Source organism: Daktulosphaira vitifoliae, unplaced genomic scaffold, assembly GCF_025091365.1.
Source record: "Daktulosphaira vitifoliae isolate Bord-2020 unplaced genomic scaffold, ASM2509136v1 Scaffold_3, whole genome shotgun sequence".
In the NCBI taxonomy this organism is placed as follows: Eukaryota; Metazoa; Arthropoda; class Insecta; order Hemiptera; family Phylloxeridae; genus Daktulosphaira; species Daktulosphaira vitifoliae.
Window position 1 is genome coordinate 22,488,875 of NW_026099574.1, and position 12,802 is coordinate 22,501,676.

At 34.8% G+C, this 12,802-nt stretch overlaps 1 protein-coding gene across 1 annotated transcript; it reads right to left on the reverse strand.

The window, feature by feature from the left end:
- Window positions 1–1,853: 1,853 nt before the first annotated feature.
- Window positions 1,854–10,972, reverse strand: LOC126901255 (homeobox protein Hmx-like). The gene is made up of 3 exons (XM_050677613.1): window positions 10,432–10,972; window positions 3,919–4,085; window positions 1,854–3,258 (listed from the first exon to the last, which is right to left on the reverse strand). The coding sequence occupies exons 1-3, from the start codon at window positions 10,767–10,769 to the stop codon at window positions 2,405–2,407; spliced, it is 1,359 nt and encodes a 452-aa protein (XP_050533570.1). The 5' UTR covers window positions 10,770–10,972; the 3' UTR covers window positions 1,854–2,404.
- Between the last annotated feature and the right edge of the window lie 1,830 nt (window positions 10,973–12,802).

Sequence of the window (12,802 nt, forward strand, 5' to 3'; positions counted from 1 at the left end):
ATTTACACCCTACTGCCGTACAGTTATTATTATTACAACTCTTGCTCGGTCCAACCTCATTTCAACGCTTTGCACTTATTGTACATTATTATTTCCATGACGGATGGATATACATATACATATTTTTTTGTATTACTATTTCTTTGCTACAAAAGAACTGGCGATTTTTTTGTCCGCCCACCGTGCCCGCGCCCAGTACACCGTATACTATTTTTGTTTCGGGGCAAGCACCCCGCGGTCGATACATCAACAATAATAATAACAAACAAAAAATGTGTGTGTTTGATCGCCGTTTGTTATAATATTATTATTATTATCGTATAATACTGTAAGAGTGGGCGTGAGCCTTTGGGTAGTCGGTTCCACGGCGCCGTTATACATTTGATGAAAAAGTCGCCAAACAGGAAATAATTAAACCTCGGTCTAGTTATTATCTCAGCTGGTGCGTTTCGGACCTGAAGCTAAAAACTTATGACGATACCGGTTGAATGAAACATAAATAGGGTGGAAGTATATTAATATAATCTAAGCAGTCTCCTTTATTGTTCACTCCGGAGGTATACCCGAACGCCTATTTTATTCGCCTCTAAATAATTGCTGTACTGGAGTAGTTTTTTTTTCAATAACCGTTGACTTATGTGGCTAAAAATGAATTGTAAAAGCAAAAGTTTTTGCAATAACAGGACAACATTAATTCGATAACTATAGTCTATTATAATTGACTCTATTAGGAATGACTTAGTAGATTAATCGATCCGATAAACTTATAAGCTGAACTGAACGTTTTACAACACATAAAATAAATACTTAAGAGATAATAATTATGTACAGTTATTGTAATTTTAAAGTCAATAAATTTCAATCACTCGATTTTTCTAGTCCGAATGGTTGTCAGATTCAAAAAATAATTACATCTGATCCATTTGGAAACATTTAATTAAAAGTCCGGCAATATTTTTAATTTTCAGATCATTGGTCAATTATGAAATTCAATATAACTTATGTTTTCAGAGTTATTTAGCGGAGAGATTTGACGCGATCAAATAACCAAAAAATAATTTGTTTTCTTTTGAACGTGTGAAAAATGAAATAAATAAGTTTTTAATGTATATCGTCTCTGCCGATATCAATTTACTGAAACATATCACAGTATTTACTTTTCTAATTTCAGCTCTTCGCAGTTTTTTTAGTGCACCTATGGGATATTTAATAAGCTCAGTTGTTATAACTAAGTTTAATTGTATCAATTATCACTCGGTGTTATTAAATTACTAAATATGATAGTATTACTGCTGCATGAATAATAATAATAAACAAAAGGAATGTTGTTTTGCAGTATAGCAATCTAATGACAGAATTTCATTGTGGGAACGGACGAGTAGAAGAAATTACCAAAGAAGTTGTATTAGGTCGACTGTAATAAAGAAAAGGCACATTACAGTAGAATATGTTTAAAACTTCCAGTTGTGACGAAAACGCGACTGAATTACCCAAGTATTCTGAACCCTAAGGAAATGCGACACCCGACAACGGTGATGGACAAATGAATAATTTTTTACATACACTAAAATCCTTTCATTCTTTATTTTTGCGCACGGTTTGCCATGTACAATGAGTATGAGCGATTAGTGCAAAAGACTACTGAATACCGTCGAGTGTTGTACGTAAAACCACTTTTGTTTATTCAACACACGCACTGCTATTATTTTATTGTTCATTTGCTTTTCAAAACTATTGTCCTGCTGATACAGTTTATTTTCCGTATACGGTCGGGGTAAAAAATTAAAACCGTTTTAATTGGCATATTGCAATAAATGTAATATTGTAATGAAAAACATAATTGTTTTTATACAAATCATTTATTGGTTTATTTATATCATTACTTATTTACCTACACATTATTTTATCAACAAAATGAGTTAAAATGCACGAATAGCACTGCGATGAAGTCAAAATAGGCCAATGACAGTTTAAAAAATTGATAATAAATTAAACATTATAAATTAACAATAATAATAAAAAAAAAAAATGTAATAAAATAAAAATATCATAACGATTAAATTGCTACACTAGCAAAACTGGTAACTCTAAACAAAAATTGTAGTACAAAATAACAACTTAATACACGAATCGATAACCATGATTATGTACAAAACTTCATTTAGCTTAATTTTTTATAGTTTGATAATAATCTATGGAATAATATATTAAGTATTTATAAATGTAAGTCTACAAATTGTAAGTATATTAAAAAATCGAAAACACCACGTAAGTCGTTCGCAGTATGTACATTTACATATGTAAGACTACTCGGTATGACAAGATAATTTGGTCCCATTTTATAATTTTAATGAATAATATTATCGTTTGGGACGTCTAGTTTAATTTTGAAAGACGGCGGTTATTAAACCAATCCTGGCAAGGGCGCTCTCGACACCACTGGACTAGTGGACAGTGTGTGCGTGATGGTGGACGTGCTGGAAGCCGTTATGCCGTGGATGTGATGCTGAGACGGCGGAGGCTGTGGTTGCGGCGGCGGTTGATGGTGATAGAATAAGGACGGTGGCGGGGGATACGCCGGCGCCTGAGTGGACGCTGAACTATGAGGTGGCGTTTGCGTGCCTCCTGCCGAGGTGGTCATGTGGTGATGGTGTGCCGCCGAAGAAGACTGTTGATTTGATTCGTGGTACAGAATGGGAACACGGACGAGTCTCTGAGCGGCGTGTGCCATATTAGCCGCTTCGATTTCCGCGGCCACTTGTCGCTTCCACTTGTTCCGCCTGTTTTGGAACCATATTTTCACTTGGGTCTCCGTTAAGTGTAACGAAGCGGCTAAACCAGCTCTTTCCGAACTCGACAAGTATCGTTTTATATCGAACGTCGACTCCAACTGGAACACTTGACTGCGCGAAAACACAGTCCTAGTCTTCTTCTTACGCTTACCACCGCAACTTCCGTTATGGTCTTTTTTTCCATCGCCACCAATACTGTCATCCTCCGGGCCGTCGTCCATTACGTCGTCGTCATCATCACCGACCGAATGATCCATGTACCGGTTTTCACCACCACCAACACAACCACTCATAAATCGTCCGCCGTTAGTACGATGATGATTCGGAGAGCCGCCGCCACCGTCTTCGCCAGTTGACCAGCCGTCGGGACTATGACCAGCTACCGACGAGGTCCCCCCCGTATTGACGCCTACACTATGAGGCGTACTGGGCCGGCTAGTTTCTTCGTTAGCTGAACTCGAACCACCTGAAAATAGAAACAAATACTTTAACTCGTCGTCATGTCGAAACGCGCGTTGGAAGAACAAAGTCAGAAATAACTTTTGACATAAATTGTTTTAACTATTAATAGTAATCAAAACAATTTTAATAATGTTTAAATTACTGTGTGTTCTGAGTAAATAAGTGATTGCGGCCATTTCGAAAACTCTAAGTGTACATATCGATAATTTCTATTTATTTTTGGACGATTGAATCAATCGACAACGAGTATTATTAAAATTGATTACGCCCTATCAGATCATAAACGGATATGTGAAAATGAATTTTATTTAACATTAAAACATAACTTAAGTCAGTGATTATTAACTTGTACGTAAGAACACATAGGAAGGGAAAGCGATTTAAATATTATCAGGTGAGCGGGGAAGCCGTACCCGAACAGTTTAAACGAAGCCGTTGAACGCTAACGTCGGTGAAGCCTTTTGTACCAAAACGATTTTGATGTGGACTTTAGAGGCATCGATATTGGGTAGATGACATCAAGATAGCCATACCGTAAACGCTACGTTTGTTTTTCTATTTGGTCGACTCGGTGGATTATACGACACGCATTGCCAAAGCATTCGCTCGAATAAACTATACACACGCGGTATTGCAGTTTATACATAAAAAAATCATTACTAACCGGTTGGACTTATCGCTGCTGTTAATGGCTGTGACCACGCCGAGTACCAATGCTTGTCCAACACGTTGGCCGTATTACTGGTGATACCAACGCCCGGGTAAAGCATAAACGGACTCCGACCGGAAGCCGCTGCTGCCAAAGCACCAAAGTGACTCATCAAACCCAATCTGAAACAGTTAAAAAAAAAAAAATGTATTATTTGATTGTTCTTCAAATGTCATTTCGTGGCAATCTGGCAGTATAAACTAAACCAAAGTGACTCATCAAACCCAATCTGAAACAGTTAAAAAAAAAAAAATGTATTATTTGATTGTTCTTTCAAATGTCATTTCGTGGCAATCTGGCAGTATAAACTAGCCGATCAATGAATGTAACATATAAAATTTCAGGTGTAACGTTATACACAACGTATAAATGTAAACGTTGTAATGTAATATTATATTAAAATTATTGTGCTTTTAATACCAACTATATTTGTAAATTGATGGAGGTCTGTATCGAGATTTTTTTAATTACACAAATAACTTTATAAATTGTATTAAAGCATCAAGTTTTAAAAATGAATCCCACGAGTTAAAAAATATGAGCTGTATTTTTTAATTAGCACTTGCTCAGCGAAAACATTTTAAACATTTTGCTTAAATTATTGCTCGAGTTAAATTAGTCTCTGAAAGCGGAGATTACTTTTGGTATTCGACAGACGAATTGTACCTGAAGGTAATCCAAATAATCGCCTTGAAAGTTTGCTTATTTATTGCGAATACAGATTATTTCAATTTGTTTGCAGTCTGTTTTTTTATACAGATATAACTTTTAACGAATCTCTTCTTTATTTCACAAATACCGTCAATATAGATTGTACTAAACTTTTAGGATAAATAAATAATATCTTTTTATAATTTTCATTGGCCTCGTTTTTTACAGAGTAATTACCCCCGGATTGCTTTTGGCATGACTGATCTTAAAAACTTTGTAACCAAAGCAAATGTTAACAATGTTTGCTATGCGTCATCGGTATCTAATAATGTAATGCGCTCGGAAGCATTACGGAAGTTTAAAGTTCAGTGTAACAACTTTGAACGACATAATCATTGTGCGCCGGCAGATTATGTAGTTGCGTTGTTGTAGTGAGCGGCGGCGGTGGTGGTGGTGGCCCGATTGCCAACAACAACGAATCACCGCGGTAAAACGTTCCTTTGTCCCTCCACTTGCCGTTGTTTCAACGGGCCGTCCCTCTCTATTTCTCCATCCGTTTCCTTTCACTTTTGCGCCGGCCAAAGCGTTGCCCGAGTTTGTTCAAACTTTATCCGCAACAAGAGCGATTTCACTGAAGTTTAGTTTGAAATTAATATTTAATCGTTCGATAATGGTGCGGGCGTAATAAACTTTAGACCGACCGACTCCGTGGGACGTCAGGGGACTAACCGAGTGTATTAACGCGCAGCAATGTTAAAAGCATTTAAACCGTCTTTCGCTAACGCGGCCTCTTAGGTTCTCTCCAGTTAATTATCTAATTACTCTGCTCATCCAATCAGGTTGCCCCGAAATAGTATACTGTTGTACTAACGTTGCCCGTATTACTATTCGTTCGAGTAAATCACAGAATCGGATAGTTAATAAAAAAAAATGGGGTTCAATGGTAAATCATTTTTTATAATGCAATGAATAAAAATCAAAGGTGTTTCGTAGTGTTATTTTATTTAACATTATGTTTGTGTTTGTAAAAATAATGATATTCATAGAATTTGTCAGAGATATTATTGGAAATGTCTGAATGATTTATCTTGTTATTAGTGAAAATAATTTTTTATCGTACGTGATGGCGAATAAATAATAAGGTTTATTTTTAATTTATTAAAATTATATTCGTTTGTCAAAAGCAAAACACTTTTAAATAGTATTGTGTCTAAAATACAGTAAAAGCCGTTAAAAATATTTTCAGTGGTTAAAAAAATTTATGTTTGTAAAAACTGTCTTCAAAAGTATTTTATAAGTAATTTTTAAACTTTTCCTGTAGATTCACGCACATATTACATATTTGCATGTAAAATAATTTATATTTGCCATTTATTGTGTCTATGTGTCTATGAATTTTCGTGCAAAAATATTAAAATGAGTGATACGAAAAATAATATAATTTTAGATTAATTTTACTTGTATTTCATAGTATATATAAAATTGTTGATGCTTTTATGGTTATATAATTATTATTAGGTGCTTTTAAAATTTTAATAACGCCAACTGTTTCAACATATTATGATATAAACACCTTTTTTGTTTCATCAATCCATAAATCTATAACATTTACACATAATAATTTTATCATTGTCATTCATAAGTATGCGCATTGCTACTTTTTTTCTCATTAAAAATACAACGGAATATCCAACAGAATTTTAGGATTTTAATGGCTTTAGCTTAGTGTTCGGCGACGATTACCTCCTCTTTTTATCAACTGTACTTTTATAAGTCGGCCGTAAAGACTCGTGTAGACAAAATGCATCGCACATTTGTTATATTAAACTGTACAGTGTTGTTATGTATACGTGTGTCCCACGCGTAATTCGATTGGTCGACCGATCTGTGTGTATGTGTTTGCCAGTGCGGGGGCGCTGAAGAGTAGAAGGTAGCAAATTATCGACAAGTTCTCATTGCCGCGCCCTTGCCCGAACAGATAAAGGAGAAGGGGAATCTCATTGCGTTCCTCCCTCGAAAACCACCCCCGGCGACGGGGAATTTATCACCGTCAAAAATGGCCGCCGCAGTTACCGTTTTTGGTTTTACACAATAATAATTACATCGGGCGCGTCCAAACCTACTGAAAATGCATTAGCCGTAATTGATAGTTATGATTGCGTCCCTTTGACTGTGCGCCACAACCCTCTCAACACATCAAAAAAGTTTTTCACTGTAATAGTAATAAACACATGACGGAGCGCTATAAACGCATTTTGGTGATAATTACAAAGTGTCGCGATAAGTGATCATCCGCCAATATATAATTGTACCTATTTAAATATGACATTTTAATGTACCGAAAACCAGTTGCTTACTTTTAAAATGAATTTCCCCGCAGAGAACAAAAATCCAAATTTTCTCGGTTGTCAATTCATTTGAGAGATGTGTCCCAATAAAGTATAAAAGAGATTCAAAATTGTTCAATTATTTCTATTATGAGTACTATTTTTTCTGACTCCTAAGAGCTCGCTGTTTTTTATTTTTTGGGCGTTAAAAGTATGCAAAAGCGGCAATTCATATAACATTCATTAATATTAATAACTTTTCTTTATTCAAATGATAATTATTTTCAGGACAATTATACCATATATTATAGTTTTTTAATTTGTACATTAGGCGTTAAGAGAAAATAAAACAAAAATTAGTAAGATTATTATTCTAAATAGTATGGAAAATTATTTAAAAATATTGAAAACTTAAATTATTATACAACAAAAACATTGACAAGATATTTTGAATATTAAAAACGTTGGCAATTTTATACATAAACAAAAAATACTCGATTTAACTAATTTAAATATAACGTTTTATTCTTTCAAATTATTAACAAAAAAAAAAAAAATACTTAAATAGATTGCATGCAATGTGACCATTAGTTTTAGTAAGTTTTAACGTGTCGCGGCATGCGAGTATATTCAATTTTGAAGTTTTAATTTTTAGATTCAAGTACTAATGTTAAAACGAAATAAATTTCATATACTCATATTATGAGTAATTTAAAAGAGTACAATGGAATGACTTAAAAAGACGTATTAAAATTAGATAAATTAGATTTAAAAACTATAGGGTTTATTTGAAAATTAATAGACTCTTGTTATCATATTGTAGAGTAATTTTTAAGCCAATTTAATATTATGTAATAATACGTGTAAAACATTAAAAATTAAAAGTCCTAATTGGTTTACGGAGCACTCAATATACCTACTCAAAACAAATCAATTGTTTACTTTTTTTTTGCCTCTCGGCTTATACACTTTTAATACAATTACTGGCGAGTGCTTAAACGCTTCCAACCAGACATATCTTAATAGTAGACCCAGTTTTGTTCGTGTTTTTTATGCTTGTATATAATTTTTACAAAATCGTTCTCGACTTATATGATGCCCGTTAAATCCCAATAAATTTACCATATTCGTATCAAAGGTGTAGTGTATGTAACACATCTTAATTTAAAACAATAGCGTAATTGCTCAACTACCCAAAGTCGGTTGGCGGTCTCATACGCTTTGGGTGTTCTCGCAGTATGAATTATATAAAACAAAAAACAGCTAAAATAAGAACACACGCAAAGTGATCTATTCTGATTCGCTGTCGGCCGTTTGTAATCAACATATCATGACGGTGTGGTGCTCTTCTGGACTGAAGAAAGAGGGGAATGGAAGAGAGAAACAGAGGAAACTGGATATCAATCGAGTAGACAGCAAAATACCGTTTTTTTTTACAAGAATTCAGAAAAAAGGGTTGGTTTTCAATCAGCTTTTGTGATCCACGGGATATCAACCTATTGAGCTCTGGACAAACTACAACAGTGTGCCGTGTTTTTCATGTAATTAAGAGGGTTGTTTGAAAATAATAGAAAAAATTATGTATAATCAAGTAATATAAAAGAGTTAAGAGTGCCAGTGTATTTATACTTTACACATAAAGCATACGTCGTGTTTGTGTGCGTTAAAATGTAAAAAAAATATTCTAGAGTTAAACAATCGGAACGTTTAACACAAAAGGTTAATGAGAAATCGCTTTAGTTTTTTGGCGATTAAATAATTTTTTGTCGTATGTTTTGTCTCCGCCACCGCGATCGCCGTCACAGTGTTCGCGTGGGGTCTTTGGTGACAATGTTGACGGCTGCAGCGATTCTTAGGGCTAAATACTAAAGGAAATCGCATTACTATGAGGACATTTAATTCATTTTAGAAATTTAAATTGACGTACGACATAAAAAGACTATTGTGTATTTTGTGGTTGTGTAGTTATAAAATTTGCTTAACCTACTAAATGTTACCGATAAAAGTCCCCGAAAAAACACTTTGCGGAATTTCAAGGTTCAATATTTACATAAAATTATCTAAGATTCCAGTTTGAAGTTTTTCGATTGAAACTTTGTTTTATATCTAAAATATATAGTTTCATTTTTAAACGTGCATAGTCTATAGTAAAACTACTCTAAAGAAATTAGTAAAATTAGTGTCTATAGAAATATTTTTATAAAGTTATAACTTTAGCTGCTCCTTCAACTTTTTTTGGAGGGGAGGTTGATTTATGAATTTTATAACTGATGATGAATTATTTCATTTTATGATATATAATAATTATAAGGAATAACAAGTAGGGTCATTTATTCAAGCCTCTTTAGCACTGAAACACCCCAAAAAACAAAATTCTTAAATTCTAAAATTTCCATAAGTATAATTACACCATTTAGTTAAGAACTAATATATATAAATATAACAATTGAAATCCACATAAGATAAACAAATATATTTTAAGCTATAAAAACATGATAAAGACAAATTTTTTTCATACGGATACAAACAAGATAAATTATTGTAGATTTATTGAAATATACTTATACAACAAGATGTGACAAAACGTTTTAGACAACACAAAAGTTTTACCGTGTCATTTTTTATTTCAACGTGGAATGACAATATATTTCAGGAATTACGATAAAATCGTTTGATTTAATAATAGTCAAAAATATATGAGACTATAATTTATAATAAAAAATAATGCATGTTTTAATTTTCGAGAAAAGAATAAGAAATTGAAATTTGACCTTTAGTAATAGTAATAATTTATCTGTTTGACTTTCAGTAAAATAAACAAAATTATGACAGTTTTTGGCTATACATAACTAACAGACAGGTTTATTTATTAATATTATTATAACGTTATCTGTTAAAACTTTTTGTTTTTGTTAGACAAATGTAAATAAAATGTAAATTGGAAAAAGTTTACCGGGCAGCAAATGTCGTGCAAGAGTACATTTTTGAATAGATATATAAAGGTATTAATTANGGACCGGAAAACCTACATAGCTCAAGTATTCAAGTAAATACGCACCTAGGCACATTATCACCTGAACTAGGTGAGTCTGTAAATTAAATGTAAATTGGAAAAAGTTTACCGGGCAGCAAATGTCGTGCAAGAGTACATTTTTGAATAGATATATAAAGGTATTAATTAGCAGTACTATATTTATCCAATGATAACTATCTAATCAGATAGGAAATTATTGTAATAGAAACATAGACGTATAATAATTCCCAATTGAAAACGAATTTATTATGCCTCTAAATAACACCATTTTGAAACTGTTTAAGCTTTATATCATGATTTTTTCGATTACAAGATGTCCTGCTAATCTTCTTGCATAATTTACTACTAAAGGGCGTCAATTAGATAAATAGACTTTTAATACTTAACGTCTAAAGTTCTGGTCGCATTACAATTGGTCAATGCGATTATAATTAGCAATGCGATGCACAATATTACCTGGAAAGCATAGCGTGGTCGGCAGCAGCAGCAAGATGAGCGGTGACGTCAAATGCAGCGGCGGCAGCTGCGGCGTGATGAGCATTCGCTATGGGCGCACCGCCGGCATTCTTGTGCTGATGTCTGTATGCTGTTTTAGGGGCGTCTTTGCTCAAAATGCTGGAGATGGAAAACGACGTGTAAGGTGCGGCTGACTTGACGGGCGATCCATCTCGTTCGTCGCGGCTACCACCTCCGGCACCGTTACAAGTCGGTTTAGCCGAAGCCGGCCCGTTAGCCAACACTTCTCCGTCATCGTCGTCATTACCAGTAACGTCTATCCGCGGTGATTCCGACATTATGCCACTGTAACTGTGCCGAAATTGATGGCGGCGTAGAGTTTGTTTGGCTTTAAAAAGCTATTTGAATAGAAGAAATGTTAAATGACTGCGCTAGACCACAGCCCTCGACGGGTGTGGATAATCGGCGGTGAGAGCGTTTTGTCGTCGTCGTCCGACCGATCAGTTAGTTATACTGATGAGACGGTTAGTGGTGTAGGATCGCTTAAACGGTCGTCCTCCACCACCACCACCACGGGAGTATTATTATTTTTATTTTTACCCCACCTATTGGGGGTGCGCGCGGACATGTTACCCTTGGACTCCGTTACGGCGCGCTACAGACGCTCCGCCCATCCCTGTTAATACAGACACACCCACCCCATTGGCCAAAAGGGACCGACCACCCTCCTTTGCGCACCTCTGCATACCACTCTCGACTCGGCCCGGTGTCCGCAATACTCATTGGTGGCGATCATCGAATTCCACTTATGTACATGCAGCTCTCCGTCTGTAATAGGCACCTATTTTCTAAAATGTGTAGATATCTATTTGTTATGTACATAATCGCACTCTATTAAACATCACTCGCCGCTAAATTGTAAATGTGTGTACTGCTGTTCATTAACGCCTGCTGTTAGATCCAAAAAAGTCTTCAGTACTACCCAAACAACAGTGTTTTCAGTATCCATCTGGGACGTTTCGGTTTTATTTTTGTTAATCGTTGTTTTATTCCCTTGTTTTAACTGTAAATTGCAACAAAACTCAGTTACATTTAGTCGAAAACGATTTTATCGAAACAAAGTACACTTTTAAAAATGTTTGAAATCCTACAAAGTATGAATTGATTTAGTCAATGTAAACTTTCGCTTTTGATTCCGTATTTTTCATTTGCATAGAAAAATAGCGACTTTAAGTTTAAATTCGCGCACATTTGCTATTATAATAAAAATTTTTAAATCAAAACCTTTGTAAATTTGTTCAGCGAGTTTTTCAATAAAAATAAACGACAAACATTTAGTGAACAAATTCAACAAGTAAATATTTTATATGTTCGAAATTTGAACACGACAATAAAAAAACCAGTTGTACATAAATCGAATTTGGTTTCAAGTACGATCGAGTTGTGCTAAATTTGTTAGTACATAAAAATTGAAATAATTGTTTAATCTTTTACTGTTTCAACTATGTGTATTTTTAATTACTAAAGCTCGGCAACAAATAAATAAACAATCCATTGTGTATGGAATGAATAAAGGTTAGCACTACAACGGGGTAGTATCGTATTTATCCAAAACCGATGATGGCAAAAAAAACTCTTAAATAGCGATATTTTTTCCGAAAAATGCTATCAAATAAATAAACGAACAAATAATGAGTTTCAGAAGTCCTTAATGGAAACAATAACAAAGGAAAGTTTGTAACCTTTTGTGCCGCCTAAACTCAACCCAACCCGCCGACCGGGTTTCACAATTAGCCAAAAAAACCGATTATTTGTTATACTCAAAGTTTGAAAACATTTGAATTCCGATTGTTTTCCGCTTTATTTATTCCATTGAAAATGTTGAAAAATTACCCTCGTCAAAAAGTGCGGCGTTGTTGGCTTAATGTTCGGCCGTCATCCCCAGCGGAATTCGCAGTAGCAGCGCATCAAAATTAGTATTAACCGATGGGGTGGAATTAATGTGAGGAGAAGTACAAACGTTGCCGGGCAAATTCGAACAGCTTGTGTGCCGTATTAATAAACCGATCTCGTCGTGACTGCGCCCGCCGGACGGGCCGAGTTGGGGTGGCACTCAATCAAAGCTATTAAAAGCTTTTTCTCGTCGAGTACGCACGATGATGACGATAACGCGGCTGGTAATGGTCGCGGTGGTTAATAGTTACCAGTGGGGTCGAAATGATAATGGCACAGGTTTTCCCCGCTCGGACACCCTCGCCGATTAGGAATGTCTGCAGCGATGAGCAACACACTATTATGTCAAACCCCACGGCGTAATGATATCATAATTTAATTGACATTACCCGGAAAGGATCGACAAACCAAGTCTGGC